The sequence below is a fragment of the Mastigoproctus giganteus genome, chromosome 10 (genome assembly GCF_048544385.1).
Source record: "Mastigoproctus giganteus isolate SK-2022 chromosome 10, ASM4854438v1, whole genome shotgun sequence".
NCBI lineage: Eukaryota > Metazoa > Arthropoda > Arachnida > Uropygi > Thelyphonidae > Mastigoproctus > Mastigoproctus giganteus.
Genome location: NC_143584.1, coordinates 43,368,661 through 43,390,958, shown reverse-complemented (window position 1 = coordinate 43,390,958; position 22,298 = coordinate 43,368,661). Strand labels below are relative to the sequence as shown.

The 22,298-nt window shown below is 36.1% G+C and overlaps 1 protein-coding gene across 1 annotated transcript in view; it reads right to left on the bottom strand.

Moving 5' to 3' along the window:
* Positions 1–22,298, bottom strand: part of su(r) (dihydropyrimidine dehydrogenase su(r)) — a 466,373-nt gene that overhangs the window by 198,404 nt on the left and 245,671 nt on the right. Inside the window, exons 12-13 of the mRNA XM_090382920.1 lie at positions 16,667–16,774; positions 6,926–7,095 (exon numbers count right to left, since the gene is read on the bottom strand). Coding sequence (XP_090239046.1) covers positions 6,926–7,095; positions 16,667–16,774 — 278 coding nt within the window. The remainder of the gene's footprint in view (positions 1–6,925; positions 7,096–16,666; positions 16,775–22,298) is intronic.

The window sequence follows — 22,298 nt, the reverse complement described above, 5'->3', positions numbered from 1 at the left end:
TTATGCACCTGTTCTTACTCTTAGTTACCCTAACACACCCCATGTATTTATTTGTTCCGTGATGACTCCCAGCAGTCCTGAAAATCCCCGTTGCCTTGCTTTCCAGGTTGCTGCATATTTCAATAGAAGCAATGAAATAGAAATGGGCAAAAATTGTAGCCAATAGCTTTGGCAAGAGACCAGAATGCTTGACCACCATTTGGAGAAGCAAGTTTTCTACTTTTAGCCTGTCTGAAATCTAGTTTGAACTGATTAATAACTGCTTTAGAATTGTTGTAAGCTTTGGTGTAGGCAGAAAATGAACCTGGAGATTTGGACACAAACCAATTGCGATATGTAACATTTTTATCTTGAACAGCCATAGCACATTTATTAGAAAACCAAGGTTTAAATAAAGGACAAGATTTTAAGGTGGAGTGTGGAATAAAGGATTTCATCCCTACAAGAATAATTTCACTGACACGATCTGAGAAAATGCTGACATCACAAGATTTGAAACAGTAATCTGACCAAGGAAAAGAAATCTCGCAGATCATTCTAATTAGCATTCTTGTAATGTCAAACAACACTAGATTGAGAATAAGCATGAGCAGAAGCTCCACTGGCAAAGAGAAAATCACCAAGTTGTGATCTGAGGTGCTTAGAGGAACACCCCTTGACTATGTACTTGGAAGGGTTGTTTGTGAGAAAAGGATCAAGAGTGTTGATTGTATGGCATTCTGGTAGGTAAATGAATAAAATGTGCAAGGTCATTAGTGATTGCAAAAGGCTCAACATCTTGACAAGCTGAGTCTGTGTGACTAGTAAATGGAAGCCAGCTGGAGTTGTGAATGTTAAAATCACCAAGGAAAATTACCTCACTGTTAGGGAAGTTGGGCTGGAGAAAGTCAAGTTTCAAAGAAAGGAAGTCAAAAATTTCCAAGTGATTAGTTGAGTTAGGAGAATGATAGAAGCAACAAATGAATTTGACAAAATGTGGTTAAGAGATTTTAATCCAGAGAAGATCAAAAAGAGGATATTCCAAATTATTAAGTTTCTGACAAGGAATATCAGAATGTACATATGCACAAATACCATCTGTGGGGTGAAAGGAATCATATAGCAAATAATTCAGACAACTGATATGAGCAATGGTTGAATCAACTGATAACTAGGATTCTCTCAGAAAAAGTACATGAGGTTTGGCAGAATGTAGATGAAAATGGAACCGAGACAATGTATATTTGTGAAATGAACGAGGAAGTGTTTGGGAGGTTTAGATCTTTTCACAGATAAGTTTGTTCTATTAGTTTGACAATTCATGATGTATTCAACAGTAAGAAAAGGTGGGGAGGACATGCTGTATGAAGTAGTGAAATTTTTGGATATGGCCTACATATGACAAGAATATACCCAACTCCTTGACACAATGCCCCACCTACATACACATTACTCAGCCTCCTTCCAGTCACTACCTGGTAGAGTAGAGTCAGCGAGATTATACACTGGCTGATTCAGAAGCCTCCTGTAGAGAGTTACCAATAGTTTTGGTCCAGTGGACTATCTAGCAGCAGGCCTACAAACACTATTTTAGAGCTGTACCCTCGAAATGTTAAATAAGTTTGGATCTCAACATGATGTCCATCATAACCTCAAAAGACATCAAACATACTTCATGGTGGAAGGGAATGGGGGGGGGGGTTGCTAGAGCTTTTCTCCGGAAACTAACGGCCACTTAAAGCCTCGAATAAGCAAAGTGGTGGTTGTGCACCAGTTGACAAGAGTCATCTAACATACAATAAGTAGTGCAATCCATTCAGATTGGCACCTGCCAAGCGAACACTCATTTTTGCTACACTGTGGAGTTGCCATCACCACTGGGTTAAGGTCTATTTATAAATTGTGTATACAATTACACAGAAATATAGATAAGAGGTGGCGACACTCACTCAAAGATTTGTAACATACTTCATGTACACTTGTACAAGTGCACATTGTGAAAAACACACACACACACACACACACACACACACACACACACACACACACACACACACACACACACACACACACACACACACACACACACACACACTACCCTACCATTAACATCCGAACACCTGCATTTAGACAAAAAAAAAAGAGCTTTTATTGTGTCATTTAATATTTTGTGCTGAAACCTTTTGCTTTTATGATGGCCTTCAATCTTTGCAGCATACTTTCAAGCAGCTTTTTATAAATATCAGGTGATATGTTCCTCCATTCAGCCTTTAACGCAGCCATCAGTTCAGCCTTGCTCTTTGGGTGATATCGACGTGCACATACCCGACAATCCAATACAACCCAAAGATGCTTGATGGGGTTCAAGATCAGTACTCCGGGCTGGCCAATCCAACTTTTCCACGCCCATGTTCTCAAACCACTCTGTTACAACCCAAGCAGTATGGCATGGAATGCTGTCTTGCTGATACAGGTATGGGCCTTCACCAAAGTATTGCCATAATGTTGGAAGTGCATAATTGTCCAGGCTGTCCTGGTATTACACAGCATTCATAGTTTTGTCGATAACGACTAATGGGCCCAAGCCAAACCATGAAAGGAGCCCCACACCATGACACTACCTCCACCAAACTTCATTGTTAGGAGGATACAATCATGAAGGAACTGTTCCCCTGGCATGGCCATCTGATGGCCATTCCCACACCCAGGAACAGCCATCAGACTGGTAGAGTGCGAACCTTGACTCGTCTATCCACAAGGTTGTTTTCCATTGCTCTACAGTCCAGGATTCGCGCTCCTTACACCATGTTAATCAGGGTCTAGCATTTGTTGAGGTGATCAATTCTGTTGAACATGTCATTTTGCATGCCAACTTTTGCAATTGTCTGTTCGAAGCCTAGTGTGCATATTTATAGCAGGTTCTCTGACGTGTTGCATACATAGGATCTGTTTCTCCATTCATGGAGGAATGTCTGGATATTAATGGTAGGACAGTGTGTGTGTGTATGTATATATATATATATATATATATTTGAATAATGGCTTAAAAATTTAGAATGTAATAGCAAGAAATAAGAAAATAAATAAATAGATATTAAACTATCATTAGAGGCAGCAAAATGAACATCCTCCACATGATGCCCAGTACATAATAGATAAATCATATAAAAATAAGAACAAATTAATACATAAGCCAAGTATCATGGCAAAACTATAGAGCAAAAATTAACATAAAAATTAAATCAACAGGGAGGGAGAAAGTAAAGTAACATCATTTTTATGTTAATTTTCGCTCTATAGTTTTGCCATGCTACTGGCTTATGTATTAATTTATTTTTATATGATTTATCTGTTATATACACACACATGCACACACACACTCCAACAAATATTACAAACAGTACCTTTGATACTTTGCATATTTCTGAGGTTGGTTGTTGATATTCTTCCAATTATGATAACCTTCAAGTACTGAGTACACCTAATACCTATCTAAGATATCACTTGAAAGTGTCAAAGGTGCATGCACGTGTGTGTGTGTGTGTGTGTGTGTGTGTGTGTGTGTGTGTGTGTGTGTGTGTGTGTGTGTGTGTGTGTGTGTGTGTGTGTGTGTGTCAGTTGTTCACAGCAACCAGTTGTCCTCTGCTTACACTCTTGGTGCAACTGCCTGTGGACAGTTCAATCAATATGAACAAATGAAAATTCAGCATATACCATACAATAGGCCTAGAATATCACAAATATTGTTAATCATATGGCAACAATATTCTCACGAATGACTTCATGCACTTTATCAACATTTTCATCTGTCCAACTTGACGATGGATGACTGACATGCCAAAAAATTCCCACACAAAAATTGTGTGTCCAACTTGACGATGGATGACTGACATGCCAAAAAATTCCCACACAAAATTTGTGTGTGTCAGTTGTTCACAGCAACCAGTTGTCCTCTGCTTACACTCTTGGTGCAACTGCCTGTGGACAGTTCAATCAATATGAACAAATGAAAATTCAGCACATACCATACAATAGGCCTAGAATATCACAAATATTGTTAATCATATGGCAACAATATTCTCACGAATGACTTCATGCACTTTATCAACATTTTCATCTGTCCAACTTGACAATGGATGACTGACATGCCAAAAAAATTCCCCAAAAAACATTTGGCCACCTTAGAAATGCAAATCCAATTGAAAAGTTTGCATTCTACTCAAAAGCATCATCATCACCAAATGTTTGTTTAAATGTTTCACTCCAAAGTTTATGTCAAAATTTGATGCAAATTTCCGTTCCTTAATGCCTCATATTACTCGGCTACAAAAATTGCAAGGAACACTCAACAGAAACATACTTAAACACCAATTACACAAAAGCCCAATGTCCTATTAGTATGAAACTCACCAGACTAACTTGCAATGAATTAGTTCAGCAATATCTAATGGCACACTGCCATATTACATACAGTTTGCACTCCATACAGCCAGTCTGGAAACTTTTGTCTTGCACCTCGTATCTCAACACTTCTTTCACTCTTGGACTGATTGCCTCCAACAAAGACCAGGTTTTTGTTGGTAATTGATCTATCCATCTATTCAGCTGTGTAGACAGAGAAAATGAAGCATAAATTGTTTAAATATTTTCAGGGGTCAAATCAACCTCGCATGACTGATTCAGGGTTAAAAAGTCAGAGAGATCTTGGGAAAGCAAGCTGATGCACTGTTGTGAATAAACCAAGTCTTCTGCTGATTTTCAAGGGTTTGTCTTCAAATAGTTCCTAAGAACTGTTTTGCAGAAAACATAGGTATGCCACTACTGGAAGCCTTGCTGGTAAAAATATGGACTAATATGATTGTCCCCAAGAACATCACACCATTCATTAAAGAAAAAAATTATATTTACAAGTATTGACAATCATATATAGGTTTTCTTCAACCTTTGTATGAGTGTTTTTATGAGCTGATAATTCCATTTCTTATAAAACATGATTCATCTGTAACCAGAACATGGCTGAGAAACTGAGGACCATGTGTACATTAAAAATGAACCACAGAAAAGAACTTTTTGCATTTATTCCTATATTACAGCAACAATTCCTGTAGAGGCATACTGCGAAATGGATACAGTTCATGTAATGTCGTCCATACGCATACACTTCATTAATGATACCGTTTCACAAATCCATTTTCTAAAACAACATCGGAAAACATAATTTACACAGCAATTATTATTGTTCCTCTAAACTGTATAATTCATTACATTATACTTTTTATTATTTATGTTTTATTTTATCAAAGCAGCATTTGTTTTTGTCGTAACTTCCAATGTCATTATCCTTGAAAAATCTTGACAAAAAGATTAGTTACTGTTTGTTTAGATCTGTCAGTATTATTTGCAAACATCCAGGATTCCTCCATGGCAACCTGCATGTTTACAACTTTTGCGAACACTGCCATCTGCCACTTATTCAGAAAGGTCTGTGTTCAATATCCATCATCAACTGTAGGAATTTCTAAAGTCCTCTTCACTTAGCTAATCTCAGGGCCAAAGGCTTTCTATCATGAATTATTCCAAGTTTAACAGCCTGCACAACATGTGTATCAGCATATGAACAAGTTTCCACAGATACAAAATGTTATACAGATATGAGTGACAAGCTCCAGTGCTATTAAAAAATAATATCAATTAGTAAACATCCAGGTCAAGGTGAAAGCACATGCGTAAAATATGAAGACATTTATTTGTAATACTCTGCAATCTGTCACTCATATCCACATATGCAGGGCCGGCTCGAGGGTATGTGGTGCCCCTAGGCCAGTTTGGTTTTCAGCACTGATCATTTTTTTTTTATTTTAAATTTTTAAGCTTTATAAATTTTATGAAAGGGGCATGTCATAATAGGACATATTTAAAAAATCTTACATAAAATTAAATTTACAAAAGGTATATGACAACAATAAATTATTCAAAAACTAAATAAAAAAATTCTTGAATAAAATATTTAAAATTATACTTATAAAATAAGTGTATAACAATAATATATGTAATAATTTTGCAAAAACAAAGCAAAAAAAATCCTCTTAAATAAAGTACACAAAACAATTTTTTAACTAAACTTTTCTGGCTTTTACTGTCACAAAATTTGTTATCAATTCTTCCCTATCAAGTTCTTTTAAAATATCTCGTTCAATCAATAATATTGTTAAACCGCCTAATCTTTCCTGACTCATAGTTGTTCTCAAATGAGTTTTAATAAATTTCAGTTTCGAAAAACTCCTTTCCACGCTAGCCACAGAGACAGGCAATGTTAGGAAAATGCGGATAGCAATGAATAGAGTTGGTAAGGAAGATATTCCATCTGGTTCACAGACTATTATACAGGGCAAAGCATTAGCAGAACCTCCTGTTTAATAGGCATGTATAAATTAGTTTTCAAAGACCTATTAATCTGGTTAATTGATATATCTGGTTATTAGTTAACTAATAATTAATTAATTAACTGGTTATTTAATTTTTCTAGTTTATTGAATGCCGCAGACTGGTTCACAGCTGTAGCGTGATAAAACAGTTTGGTGTGAAAAGTAAAATAGGTGCCCCAAAAATAAAATTTTTGATCAAAATGGAGCCCCATGCAATATGGTGCCTGGTACGAAAAATCAAATAGGCAAACCAAAAACAAAAAATGCTAAAAATGATGCCCCTTGTAATACGGCTTTGGGGGGGGGGGGGCATTGGTCGTACCACCAACACTTCGACTCTCTGGTCCTCATTAATACTATTACTTTTTTTATAATGTTGGTGCCCCAAAGCCATTGCATCCCTAGGCCAGTGCCTCTTGTGCCAAAGTCTAGAGCCGGCCCTGTGCACACACACACACACACACACACACCTGCACACACCCACACCAGGTGTGAAAATGCATAAAAGGAAAGAAACATACCTCTTCAGGAAGAGCTCTGATGTTAGTAAAACCACGTCTGAAGACAATGTATACTCTTTTGGCTCCACAGCGGAGGGCAGAAGTAGCACAGTCAAATGCAGTATCTCCAGCACCCAAAACAATAACATTGCCATGTAGTACTGGTAATGAAGACTTACACTGGCACATCCCTTAAATAATGAACCAAAATATATAACATCCATTCAGAGTATCAAATACTGCATTATTTCATTTAAAGATATAAATATATTAATCCACTACTGTTTATTCAAAATTCGGTTTAACTTAAGGATTGTGCTTGATGACTACATTTAAATTATAAGCAGACAAAATCAGTAATTCTGTTTATTACATATGTACATATGTAGTAAACAGAACAGACCAATACAAAAGAAGAAAACCACACTTCTGCTAAAAATACAACACTAAACTAGTAAAAATGTCACAACCCAAAGATTAGAAACTAAATTATTTTATTCTTTTTTAAATAAATTTTATTCATCACACTAAATTTTAGACATAAGGACTGTAACTAATTCTTACTGCAGGATATGTGAAATAAGTACTAAATTATAAAAAACATACACCTTTTATTAAACACATTAAATTTTGCTGAAATTATCATCAATGTGCGACCTACAGAACATTGATTTGGAAAGTACTGACTCTGCTAATAAAGATAGAACCTACAAGCTGAGATAAACTGAATGAAATCTGAATTGCTACATCAAGATATAAAAAATGAGTAAAAACAAAATTTCAACCCATCATGTGACTTAGCATTAAACAATAAACAATTACTGGTAGCATCCATCACCAGTAATAAGTTATACTATATAAGTAATAAAGGGAAGTTAAAAAAGTGCTTGTTAACAGGAGAGACTGCTTCTACAGGGATGGGATACACTTAAATAGAAAGAGTGCAAAAATATTTTCTGATGCTATCAATGTAGAGTTAGGTGGGTCGGAAAACTGCTAGCTTTGGGGGGAATACACAGATTAACAGTAGCTGCTGGCAGAGGTAAAAGTGATTGTTGCACTGCTTTTATTGAAATGAGCAGCAGCCTGGAAAACCTCTGCACTAGGCTGGAGTCCCCAGCCTAGTGCAGAGGATTCCAGATATAGTTGGTAGTCACTGCGGAACAAGTAAATACACGAGTTGTGTTAGGGTAGGTAAGAATAGAAACAGGTGCATGTATACCAATACTAGGCGTTTGGTAAATAAATTTATTGAATTTGAGGTGTTGGTCTAAACTTCAAAGGCAGATATTGTTGAGATAAGAGATCTGGTGTCACACAGATATAAGGAACACAGAACTGGAATTTGGGGAGTACAATGTGTACAGGAAGGATAGACAGGATAGGAAGTACAGGAAGGATAGACAGGATAGGAAGTACAGGAAGGATAGACAGGATAGGAAGGGAGGAGGGGTTATGCTATTGGTTAAGAAACCCAAAATCCAAGGAAGTACAGCCAGTCGACATGGCTAGACAGTGAAGTGTCAAGTCAGTTTGTTGTAAACAAAGCACTGGGAAAGCAAAATTGAGAGTACGAGTGTGTTATAGGTTTAATGACTATGATGAGTATAATAAACAACTGTACAGAGATATAGAGTGAGCCAGTAAATCAGATTGTCTTATAATGGGAGATTTTAATTTCCCAGAGATTGACTGGAATTTGTGGGTTGGTCACTCACACACTAGAAAATGTTTTGTGGATTTATTGGATGATTGTTTTCTACAGCAACATGTTCGGGAGACAACTAGACGGAGTAATACTCTTGATCTAATTATCAGTAGTGATTCTTCATACATTAAGAATATGCAAATAAAGGAACCATTAGGTGGCAGGGATCACAGTGTGCTGAAGTGGGATTTACTCAAAGAGGTAACTACCATTAGGAGTAAAGGGAAGGGTTTTTGCTTTCGTAAAGGTGACTACAGTCTGAGCAATATTTAAATTCTATACAGTGGGACCAACTGATGATGTTACCAACAGCAAATTCAAAATGGGAAGCATTCAAAGAATTCATCTTGGAAGCTACTAGGCTCTAAATACAAACAAACAAATATTGTTTGAGGTTTAGGCCTAAATGGATGTCAGATGAACTAATTAGACATGTGGTAGAGAAGAAAAATCCATGGGATACCTATAAAATTACATGTGACACAGAAGCCTATGATAGATATAAGTTGGTCTGTAACCAAGTCACAAAGAAGTTTAGACAGGAAAAGGCAGATTATAAGATATCTTAAGCAAAGGATGCAAAGAAAAAAAAGGAAAAAGTTCTTTTCTTATGTAAACTCTAGGAGGAAAGGGAATGAATCAGATTGGTCCACTTGATATCGATGGTTCAACTGTTGATGACCCTGTTCAGGTAGCTAACAAACTAAATGAATATTTTGCATCTACATTCACAATTGAGGAGTTATTCGGGGAGGGGAATGCCAGAGGTGTATTGAACTCTGGCAGTAAGCTAGATAATAATCTTGTAATAACTGAGAGTAAAGTGGAGGAGAAATAGAATTAGCATTACTAGAATCGTATGATGCAAGAAAGCAAGCTTAAACAGTATCAGCCAAAAAAAAAAAAAAAAAAAAAAAAAAAAACTTCCACTTCACCCCTCCATTTGTTCAAAATACCTGTCCAGCTGAGCCTTAAATTTATTTAGTCTATCAACTTCCACAACAAGAGATGTAAGTCTGTTCCACCAACCAACTACCCGCTGGCTAAAGGCAAATTTCCACACAGCTATCCTACATCTGTCTTTCCTCAATTTGAATTTATGCCCTCTCAGGTGATTGTTCTGAGCAAGAGGAAGAATCCCATCAGCATTGAGCATGCTCAAACTATTCAAGGCTTTATACACCTCTATCAGATCACCTCGCCGGTGCCTAGTCTGCAGGCACTGTAATTTGCAAAACTTAAGCCTTTCTTCGTAAAAGCATATCCCTTTGTTCCATTCACTAATCTTGTTGCCCTTCTCTGTAGTCATTCCAACAGCTCTACATCCTTCTTGAAATGAGGCCTCCAGACCTGTATACAGTACTCAAGGTGTGGCATGACCATTGCTTTATACAAGGGAATAATCACCTCCTTATCCCTGCTAGAAAAATTCCTGTATATCATTGACAAGACACCATGAGCTACTCCCGCAGCCCATCTGCACTGCTCAGAGAACTTCATATCTGCCTGCACAATTACCCCCAGGTCCTTTTCATTCTCTACCACTGTCAGTGTAGTACCACAGAGTTGACATATTGCTCTGGGTTTGCTGTTTCCCATATGTAGTACTTTACATTTGTCAATATTAAACTTCATTTGCCACCTCTCAGCCCATCTGCTCAACCTTTCCAGATCCTGTTGCAGCAGCATTGCGTAAGTAATGTCCTTAACAACCCTGATAACCTTTGTATTGTCTGCAAACTTGGACATTAAGCTTAATATACTATCATCAATATTATTTTTAAATACAGAAAACAGTGATGGACCCAACATTGAACCCTGAGGGACTCCACAAATAACATTAGTCCACGATGAGCAATGTCCATCGATTATCACTCTGTCTTCTCCCCCTCAACCACCACTTTATCCATAGCAGAAATTTGCCTCCAATGCCACACTGCTCCAATATGTGCAGCAGTCTTCCATGTGCAACAGTATCAAAAGGCTTTCTAAGATCCAAGTATATAATATCAAAGTTATTCCCTGCATCCAGTTCTTTTGTGACTGCATCATAGTATCCAATCAAATTGGTCAGGCAAGCCTTCCCTTAACAAAACCATGCTGTGTCCAAGCTATAACTGAAGTCTTGTGTAGATGATCCTGCAGTGCTTCTTTAACCAGTGCCGCCATTAATTTTACTGGAACAGAAGTTAAACTCACAGGTCTATAATTACTTGTGTCAACCTTTGATCCTCCTTTTTGAATTGGGGTCACATCTGCACATCTCCAGTCTATGGGTACCTCCCCTGACTCCAAGGAAGCTCTCATAATTATGGCTAAGGGTCTGCTTACTTCCTTTGCTGCCTCCTTTAATATAACTGGAGAGATCCCATCCACCCCAGGTGCCTTTCTTGTCTTTATTTTCAACAATTTCTCCTCCACTTTACTCCCAGTTATTACAAGATTATCTAGCTTACTGCCAGAGTTGAATACACCTCTGGCATTCCCCTTGCTGAATAACTCCTCAGGTATGAATGTCAATGTAAAATATTCATTTAATTTGTTAGCTACCTGAGCAGGATCATCAACAATTGTACCATCGATATGAAGTGGACCAATCTGATTCATCCCCTTCCTTCTAGAGTTTACATAAGAAAAGAACTCCTTGCTGTTTTTCTTTGCATCCCTTGCCAAAGATTTCTCGTAATCTGCTTTCACCTGACTAACCTCCTTTGTAACTTGGTTACAGATCAACTTATATCTATCATAGGTAGGCTTCAGTGTCATGTGTCTCATTAGTTCATCCGACATCCATTTAGGCCTAAACCTTGAACAATATTTCTTAGTTGGTATGTAAAGCCTAGTAGCTTCCAAGATAAGTTCTTTGAATGCTTCACCATCAGTTGGTCCCACTGTATAGAATTTAAATAATGTCTCAGACCATCATATTCACCTTTATGAAAGCAATAACCCTTCCCTTTACCCCTGATGGTAGTTATCTCTTTGAATAGATCCCACTTCAGTACACTGTGATCACTGCCACTTAGTGGTTCCTTTATCTGCAGATTCTTAATGCATGAAGAATCACTACTGATAATCAAATCAAGAGTATTACTCCCTCTAGTTGCCTCCCAACCATGCTGATGTAGAAAACAATCATCCAATAAATCCACAAAAGCCTTGCTAGTGTGTGAGTGACCAATCTACAAATTCCAGTCAATATATGGGAAATTAAAATCCTCCATTATAAGACTCTCTGATTTACTGGTGCACTCTATTTCGATGTACAGTTTCTTATTGTTCTCGTCAGAGTCATTAGGCCTATAGCACACTCCTACTCTCAATTTTGATCTCCCAATGCTTATGTCACACCAAACTGACTCGACACTGCACTGTCCAGCGATGTCAACTGGCTGCACTTCCTTGGATTTTATGTGTTTCTTAACTAATAGCATAACCCCTCCTATCCTGTCTATCCTTTCTGTAGATGTTGTATCCCCAAATTCCAGTTCTGCATTCCTTATATTTGTGTGACGACCATGTCTCTGATATCCCAACAATATCCGCTTTTAATGTTTTGAGCAATACCTCAAATTCATCAAATTTATTTACCAAACTCCTAGCATTGGTGTACACGAAGTATACATGCACCTGTTCCTATTCTTAGCTACCCTAACACACTTGATATCTTAGCCATAATTATGAGAGCTTCCTTGGACTCAGGGGAGGTACCCATGGACGGGAGATGTACAATATCACCCAATCCACAAAGAAGGATCAAAGGGAGACACAGGTAATTACAGACCTGTTAGTTTAACTTCTGTTCCACAAACATTAAGAGAGGCACTGGTTAAAGAAGCATTGCAAGATCATTTAGACAAGACTTCAGTTATAGCTCAGATACAGCATGGTTTGTTAAGGGGAAGTCTTATCTGACCAATTTGTTTGGATACTATGATGTAGTCACAAAGGAACTGGATGCAAAGAATAATTTTGATATCCTATATTTGGATCTTAGAAAGGCTTTTGCAACAGTATCATGGAAAACTGCTACACAAATTGGAGAAGTGTGGCACTGGAGGCAAATTCCTGCCATGGATAAAGGGATGGTTGAGTGGGAGAAGACAGAGAGTGGTAATCAATGGACACTGCTCTTTGTGGACTAATGTTATTAGTAGAGTCCCCCAGGTTTCAGTGTTGGGTCCATTGTTGTTTTCTGTATTTATTAATGATATTGATGATGGTATATCAAGCTTAATTCCAAGTTTGCAGATGATATGAAGGTTGGCAGGGTTGTTAATGACACTAATGACAGTACACTGCTGCAACAAGTTCTAGAAAAGTTGAGCAGGTGGGCTGAGAAGTGGCAACTAAAGTTTAACATTGACAAATGGAAAGTGCTGCATATGGGAAGCATTAACCCCAGAGTAGTGTACCAACTGTGTGGTACTACACTGATAGTGGTAGAGAGTGAAAAGGACCTTGGGGGCAATTGTGTAGGCAGATATGAAGTTTTCTGAGCAGTGCAGACAGTCTGCAAGAGTAGCTCATGGTGTCTTGTTAATGATATACAGGAATAAGGAGGTGATTATCCCCTTGTATAAGGCAATGGTCAGGCCACACTTTGAGTACTGTATAGAGGTACTCAAAGGCCTAATTTTAACAAGGATGTAGAGCTGTTCGAACAAGTACAGAGAAGGGCAACAAGATTAGTGAAGGGAACAAAGGCTTAGGTTTTGCAAATTAGTGTTTGGAGACTAGGCACCTGTGAGGTGATCTGATTGAGGTGTATAAATCACCTGAATCAGATCGCCTCACAAGGCTTTATGCCTTGCAATGGCTCAAACCATTCAAGGCTTTATGCCTTGAATGGTTTGAGCATGCTCAATGCTGATGGGTTCTTCTTCTTGCTCAGAATAATTGCCTGAGAGGGCATAAATTGAAATTGAGGAAAGATAGTTGTAAGATAGATGTGCAGAAGTTTGCCTTTAGACAGTGGGTGGTTGATTGCTGGAACAAACTTCGATCTGTCATTGTAGAAGATGATAGCTTAAATAGATTAAAGGCAGTACTAGACGAACATTTAGAGCGAGTGGATGGGTGAAATGAGAAGGGTGTGTGTTCTTGTTTTTTTTTTCTTTTTTTTGGCTAATGCTATATAAAAGAGAAGAAACAATCACACAATTAATGAAAAGCAACCCTCTAGAGAAAAAAAAAGTTTCATTAAATTTATATATGAACTACTAAAACTACACTTAAAAATATGCATTTTGAAATGGATTTTGAAAAGTAATATTAACAGAGAACTATCATCCCCATTTGATTTCAGTTTGAATGCAAATGGGGTTGATGACTATCCCAATTAAGTTAAAAAAAATTATATAAAACGCTACACTGTTTGATTAAAATTTAATATTAAAAGCCACAATTGTTAATGTTTTAGCAGGTTCTCTTCTTAACAAATTAAGAAAGGCACCCACCGAAATAACATTAACTTGTGGTCGTCTTTAATGACATTAACAAAAAACTATGAGACTCAATTTTTATTATTATTATTATTACTATTAGCTATATGGTGCAAGGAAGCCTGAGGCTTACACTGCACCAGCCAAAAAAAAAAAAAAAAAAATCCCGAGTTACCCTGAGAGAGAGAAAAGTAGAAGGAAATCACCAAGAAAGAGAAGAATGATGATATCCAGCTCAGGAATCTGGGTGTGCCAAGCCCATACTCACCAGGTGTGAGACCCTGGGGTAAATGGAAGAAACAAAGAAAAGAAATGACACCTCACTTGAACTTCACCTTTATTCCAGCATCCTGGGATTTTTAGTGGGTTATAGGCTGTGACAAAGTTTTTTTTCTTTGTTGTTTTATTAATTAAATATCATCAAACAGTTCTACAAATCTGCCAAAAGAGGATAAATGAGTTAAAAGAATTACAAAGCCAATTTATGATTATATATGGGAGTTGATGAATCATTTACCAAAAAATTAATTTTCATATATATAACCACAGTTTTAAATATTAAAGTATGAATATTCAATTATTTATCATTAAAAATTTGCATCATTATTATTATTTTTTTATTGTGAGATATTTTTAGTTCCTGTTTGTAGTCAGTGATTATTACAAAATGGGTTAATATCTCTTTTGTTAAAGAAATCGGTCTGTGGAAAAATAGTTTATTCACACAATTTGTTCCAACTCTCACTGTTTTAAAGAGCAAATGATTTCTTAAGGGTTTTGGTGAAGCACTGATATTAATGATTTATAAGATTTAATGAATTTAATTAATTAATTGTTAATTTATTTTGTAAACTAAAATATTGAAGTATTCTAAAAGTACATTAGCAAGCTCAGAAGCTCCCAGAAACAAAAAAAAAAAAAAAACAGGATCTAAACAGTCGAAATTACTGTACTATAAAGTTTCTTTTAAGACTTCAGAAAAAAAAAAAAAAAAATCATAATACAAGCTGATAAAATGTCTACAATTCTATTTTTGAATGACATGTTAAACATGTATACTACCCACTTCCTCAATTACCATCTACCTAAGTGAAGTTAACCGAAGGAATACAAAATTTTTTATTCACGGGGATTATTTTTGAATCACCCTGTGATTCAAAATTTGAATCACAGAGTGATTCATATTTTGCAAGCCAAATGTTAATAATTAATTTATTAACTCTTACTATCAGATTATGCAATCAAGTAATAATAATAACTATAATGATAATAAGTAATTATAAAAAATTAAAATAAATGTTGAAAAGGTCCACCTTCTTGAATAAAAACATGGACTCTTTTCATTATATTTGGCCTTTTTGACACCTTTTAATGTTTGAATGCTTCGGTTGTATGGGGATTATTTTTATACACTTTGCCTTTCAACAAGTCCAAAAAAAATTATCCAGTAATTTTAAATCTGGGGATCACAGAAATCAAATTTTTAAAAATAAGGTAATCATGAAAAAAAAAAAAAAAAAAGTCGCTCAGCATTGCTAATATTTCACTTCATGAATGTGTGACAAGTTGCCCCATCTTGCTGAAACTAACAACAATGTTCATCATTGTCAAATAGCACAACAAAACTGAGTATTAAATCTCAATTTTTTGAGGATGTACGGGGAATTTTACAAAAAACATGAGGATTCTCATTACTCCATATCCTGCAGTTTTGACTACTGATGTAGCCACCCAAACGCAACCAAGCTTCATAAGTGAAGAAAACAGTCCAAAATGCCAATTACATTCAAATCAATAAAGGTGCAAAACCAGTAATTAAAATAGTTATAATAACCAGGAATTATAATGATATTATTAATTATAAGTTAGTAATATGATTATAATTATAACTAAATTATAATTAGCAGTCACATTTTAGATCTAAATGTCTAAGAGTATGAAAAGTTGTTTATGCATGGGTAATGATGCACTTCCATCATTTCTACTACCCAGGTAGTATGCATGCATTGTTTAATTATATCCCATATTGTGAATATCTTCACAACAAGTTGCCTAGATATTGCACTGCTTTGAATAAGTCATGCTTCACCAGTGGAGAAGACTAATATTACTTATTCTTGGCAGATACCACCACTACTCAGACAACACAATTTTGAAGCTTGTTGGCTTACTATCTAAATATATTTCTTGACTAAATTTCATACTCTTAGACATTTATTCAAGAAATATATTTAGATTAAACCATGCACTTCATCAAGCATCTCTCATACTGTGGAGTTATACTTCATAACTGGGTTGTCACTATTGCAACAGGGTACTTGCCCACTGCATAGTTTATAAAGATAAATCTTTTTGTAACTAATGCTCAGTTGATGGGCATAAAATTGATCCTTATCTGAAGCCAAAAATAAAGTGACTAAGTGAATAGTTCATTTGGGTCCTTAAGGCCAGTAAATGTCACTTAAATGACATTTGAATTCAAATATTTTTAAATGAAAACATTTTGGAAGTTTATAAAATACCCAGAAAAGCAATAATAAAGAGAATCAATCATCTTAATATCCACTCTTAAATTTAAATTACTTTAAAAAAATTATTCTAAATAAGTACCTGGTTTACTTGCCTTGGCAACTGCAGGAAGAAAATTCTTAGATGTATAATATCCTTGTTCTTTCTGGAGATCATTAAATGCAGGTATTGTATTAGGTTCTGGACGACCTGTAAGTATACATATTAAAGAGCGAGAACTATTATTTTGGGAACTTCCCCCCACCCTTTTTAAGGTAGAGCAGTTACAAGTAATCTGATTGTGATAATAGTTTTAAATTTCAGAATACTTATAATTAAGGGGTGTTTTTATATCCAGGATGACAAACTGGCATAAGAATAAGGAAGGTCTTTAATGTGTATAAATTGTTCAAATAGGCCATGGGCTTCATGGTTTCAGACAACTAACAGACAAAATCCAAACAAGCTGAAACAGCTCCATACCATAAAACCACTGCTAAGAAACTTCATGATCGATATGATAAACATTCACAAAAGGTACTCTCCTGGCAATCCCTAGAAAGTATTTTTTGTAAGCGCATATCATCTTGATCCCAGCAATCACTCAAATGCATTCACTGGCAAACACTGTGTAGGAATATTCAACACTCCACAGCATCCTTTCTCACTATTCTAAAGTCCATGCATACTGGCAATGACACCAGTCCAAACACTGTTTTGTACTGGTGACCATGACATTTTTTATGCATAGCTGGCCTACCAACAAACCCAAAGTCATAATGCTTCCTACAGATGGTTGATGTACTGACATATGTTCCTCTCACCTATTGGATCTGTTCCATGAGGTTTTCCACAGATTATATGGGCAAAGGCAAAAGCAACTATTTATAGTTCGCTGAAAATATTCATGAATTTGTGAAGTCACCTGGATCTTTCCTTCTTTTAAGTATCAGTGGTCTGCAATCTTAAAATAACATTCACCACAGTGGACTTTAAGAGGTTCAGATGAGTCACAGTTGTAATCACAGATGTTGTTGTTATTTGGTTTTTAGGAGCATTAGCAACTAAGGCCATATTGCTCCGGGGATAAGTGGTGGTCATTCCCTGACCTTTCCGCAAACTCCATATTTGGTGGTCACGGGCTTGTGCTACACACTGCGGCTCCTGCCCACCTGGCTATGGAGGCGGCATGTAATCACAGAAACATTACTGATGTGGCATACAAATATCATACCACACTGAAATTAATTTCTGATCCATATTGGCTTCTGACATATCACTTGCTGCACATTCGTAACCCACAAAATTTATATTGGCATTTCTGTGTCACATACATATACCAGATAGTTCAGGCACAGGGCACAATATTTGTGGCTGGGTATTGAATATTTCTGTCATATATATACTTCTGTCAGTATTTACTAATTTAAGTCAGTTTCTTTTTTGTGTCATGTGAAAAGTGTTACTTTTTTGATTCAGGTTATTTTTGACATACAAACCAAAAAAAGATTGTCGGCACTCTTCTGGATCTTTATGGATAGAGAGGAGAGTCTTGGAACAAGCTGTGAATTAACTGATGGAGAAAAAAAAAGGGGGTGGGGAGTCTTTTTTATATGTAAAAGAGATATGGGTAGTCTTCTGAACATTAATTTTAAGGCTAAAATTCATCGATACATTTTTAGATAATGTAAGAGAGTTTTTAGATAATATAAGTATGTAAGAGTCCATATTTGAATGTCATGTATAGGAAATAACTGGAATACCAAGAATAATTAATCAGCAGAAAAATGAGGAAAGAAAAAAAAAACAATGCAGGGTAAGTCCCACTTTCAGGTATGCCAATAGAGAGAGATTTAGTTAAGAAAATTCAATTTAGAAAAACTTCAGAGTACAACTAATCAGTTAGGTCTTTATAAAAAAAGAAAAAAAAAAAAACAGTATATCACCCATGATACTAGGGAAATTCTCCCATAAGAGAAATGAGTCTATTATTGTTAAGACTAACTGAATCAACAGAAGACTGCACATTCAAAGAGTACAGGTAGTTGGGCTTTATTTCCAACACATACACACATTAATAATGAAAAAGGGGTTGAGCCTAGTTGGGCTTTGTTTTTATGTAGATGTACCCTTTTTTCCATAATGTATTGGAAAATGAGTTTGGAAGAATTTAACATATAAGAAGGGAAAAGCAGGCATTTTTCATCAATTTTAGAATCAATGAAGGGGTAGCAATAGGACTGAATGGATAGGGGAGGGGAGTGCTGAAAATTTAAACAATGGTTGAAGATGACTAAAGGATTAAATGTATAAACCAGCCAGCTTTAAGATGAAGTTAATTCCATTGTTAGGGCCTGCTGAGTTGGAAGGAGAAAGTTTATTAATAAAACATTTTAGCATTTTAACTTTAAACATTAATTTTTTTTAAATAATTAAAATTTAAGTTTTATTATATACTTTTAACTTTTTTAATTAAAAAAATAAGTTTTTCCAAATTTATGTCATTGTACATTCTGGGAGAGTATGCAATATTTTATTAGCATTTTTGTGAGCCAGGATTAGAGCTTGCACAAAAGTTGATTTGATCACTGTAAAAAAGGGAGCTCAGTTTTAAAGTGTGTTTTCTAACATTTGGTAGATTTGGTGTGGTCATCATGTTATTTATTAGTTTTATTTAAATATGTAGTCCAATATGGTAAATAGATTGGATTATCAATGACTGCACAATCTGAACCTAGAAACAAAAAAAACTTTTTCTTGAGCATTTAACACTGCTATATGCATAGTGGAGCAGAGACCAAACAATAAGAAGAGGTAAGTAATTAGTTAAATCAGTTATATTAGAAGAAAAGTCTTTCCTTTTTAGTATATACGCTTATCCGTATATTCATAATAACTGCACAATCATACACCAACCGTTACTAAAAATATAAGTAGTGTTATGTTATATTAAAATAATGATGTAGATAAAGATAAATGAAATAAAATGATATAATTCCACAGGATAAAACGGAAACTGTCTGTACAATAAAATATGAAATTTTAAACTGCAAAAGAATTATTCACAATAAAACAATGTAGATAAAACACACAATGGTAAAAACACTAAAACATGGTAGCTTTCAGAGGCATCCACCTCCTTTTCCAACAGTGAGGTTTATCGTACGGCACATCCTTAAATATCAGCAGGGGCTCTCAGTTCTCAGCACGTGTTTCTACAGGAGCATGGCCAGTATTCTCCTCACGTGTACTGGAACCATAAATGGCTTGGGAGGGTGCCAGGCGGAACCGCTCATCCCGTCCAAGAACCACCACCTCGAAGAGGGGATGAATGTGGATTCTCCTGTCTCAATTAATGGTATTGCTCTCAAGCTATTTGTGGTGCCAGAATTCATGTGCCCAGTCGATGATAACAGCTTCTTCTCAGCACGTGTTTCTACACGTGCTGAGAAGAAGATGTGCCATACGATAAACCTCACTGTTGAAAAAGGAGGCGGATGCCTCTGCAAGGTATGGTGTTTTGGCGCTTTTATCATCTTGTGTTTTATTCTACATTGTTTTATTGTAAATAATTCTTTTGCAGTTTAAAATTTCATATTTTATTTTACAGACAGTTACCTTTTTATCAGTTTTATCCAGTGGAATTATATCATTTTATTTCATTTATCTACATCATTATTTTAATATAACATAACACTATTTACATTTTTAATAATGGATGGTGTATGATTGTGCAGTTATTATGAATATGAATATTCCCAACCCCAGAGGCCTATTTGAAGCTTATCCGTATATGTAGCAAATTAATAAATCTTAATGCTTTTCATATTAAACTTATTTAAGTGAGAGAGAGAGAGAGAGAGAGAGAGAGAGAGAGAGAGACTACAACAGAAGTAGACAAACTTTCCCTTCATGATGCCACATATTATTTGGAAATGCATTATGCATTATCCCTTGTATAAGACCACACCTAGAGTACTGTATACAGGTCTGGAGGCCTCATTTCAAGAAGGATGTATAGATCTTGGAACGAGTACAGAGAAGGGCAACAAGATTAGTGAATGGAACAAAGGGGTGCTCTTACGAAGAAAGGCTTAAGTTTTGCAAATTACAGTGTCTGGAGACTAGGCACCAGCGAGGTGATCTGATAGAGGTGTATAAAGCCTTGAATGGTTTGAGCATGCTCAATGCTGATGGGATTCTTCCTCTTGCTCAGAATAATCACCTGAGAGGACATAAATTCAAATTGAGGAAGGACAGATTTGGGATAGACGTGAGGAAATTTGCCTTTAGCCAGCGGGTGGTTGGTTGGTGGAACAGACTTCCATCCCTTGTCGTGGAAGTTGATAGCCTAAATAAGTTTAAGGCTCAGCTGGACAGGTATTTCGAACGAACAGAGGGGTGAAGTGGAAGTGGTTATTTTTTATTTATTTATTTTTATTTATTTTTTTTTTTTTTGGCTGATGCTGCATAAGCTTGCTTTCTTGTATCAAATGCCTCTACTAATGCTAATGTGCCACCTAGAGGCAGATCCATATTCTCCATTACCCCAGGGGGTCACATCTGGTGAGTTTGCTTGAGCTTGGCACACCCAGGGTCCTAAGCAGGATATTATCATTCTTCACTTCTTAGTGATTCCCTTTTATCTCACTCTCACTCTCTCTCTCTCTCTGGGTAAATCGGGAAATTTTTTTTTTTTTTTTTTTTTTGCTTGTCGAGCAAACACCTTGGCTTCCTTGCACCATATAGCTAATAATAATAATCACTGGGTCTTGTGCCACCTAATGTTTTTGCTATAGGAAAAATATATAGGAATTTAATGCTAAGTACTAATAATAAAAAGAAATCAAAAGAACTTTATGTATATTTAAATAAATATAAATATTGCATTAATGGCCATCAAGCATGTGCTCATAACCACATGTATATTATGACTATAGAAGCATGTTCACTGACCAATTTGCATGTTGTGCAAGCTGAAAGTCTCAGAAGTTTGCACTACCTCAGCATTTATGAGAACACTATTTTTAAAAGGAACCTCTGCACTGTGTAGTAAATGAAGTAATGGAGTACTTTCTCACTGAAAAAAAGAACAGGACTTTTTTTTTTTAAGATTCACCATAACCTATAATTAAATAAGAATTAACCTTCCTATTTAGTTTTCTGTGGTAACGAACTACCAAAATGGAAGTGATCTCAGTAATCAGAGGTGAGGTATATTGAACTGAGGAGTTATTAGCATAGGCATATGATGCAAGAAAGCGAGCTTATCCAGCATCAACCAAAAAAAAAAAAAAAAAAAACACCTTCCGTTTCACCCATTTATTCACTCCAAAAGTTTCTTGTTCCGCCTTGAATTTATTTAAGCTGTCAACTTCCACAACAACAACAAATGGAAGTTTGTTCCGGCAATCAACCACCCACCGGCTAAAGGCAAATTTCTGTGCATCTACAACCGTCTTTCCTCAATTTGAATTTATGCTCCCTTGGGTGCAGAATCTGAGCAAGAGGAAGAATCCCATCAGCATTAAGTTTGCTCAATGCTGATATAACAGCAACCCTTTGTTCCACTCACTAATCTCATTACCCTTCTCTGTACTCATTCTAGTAGCTCAACATCTTTCCTAAAATGAGGCCTCTAGACCTGTATGCAGTACTCAATGTGTGTCCCGACCATTGCCTTATGCAAAGGGGTAATTACCTCCTTATCTCTGCTAGCAAAATTCCTATATAT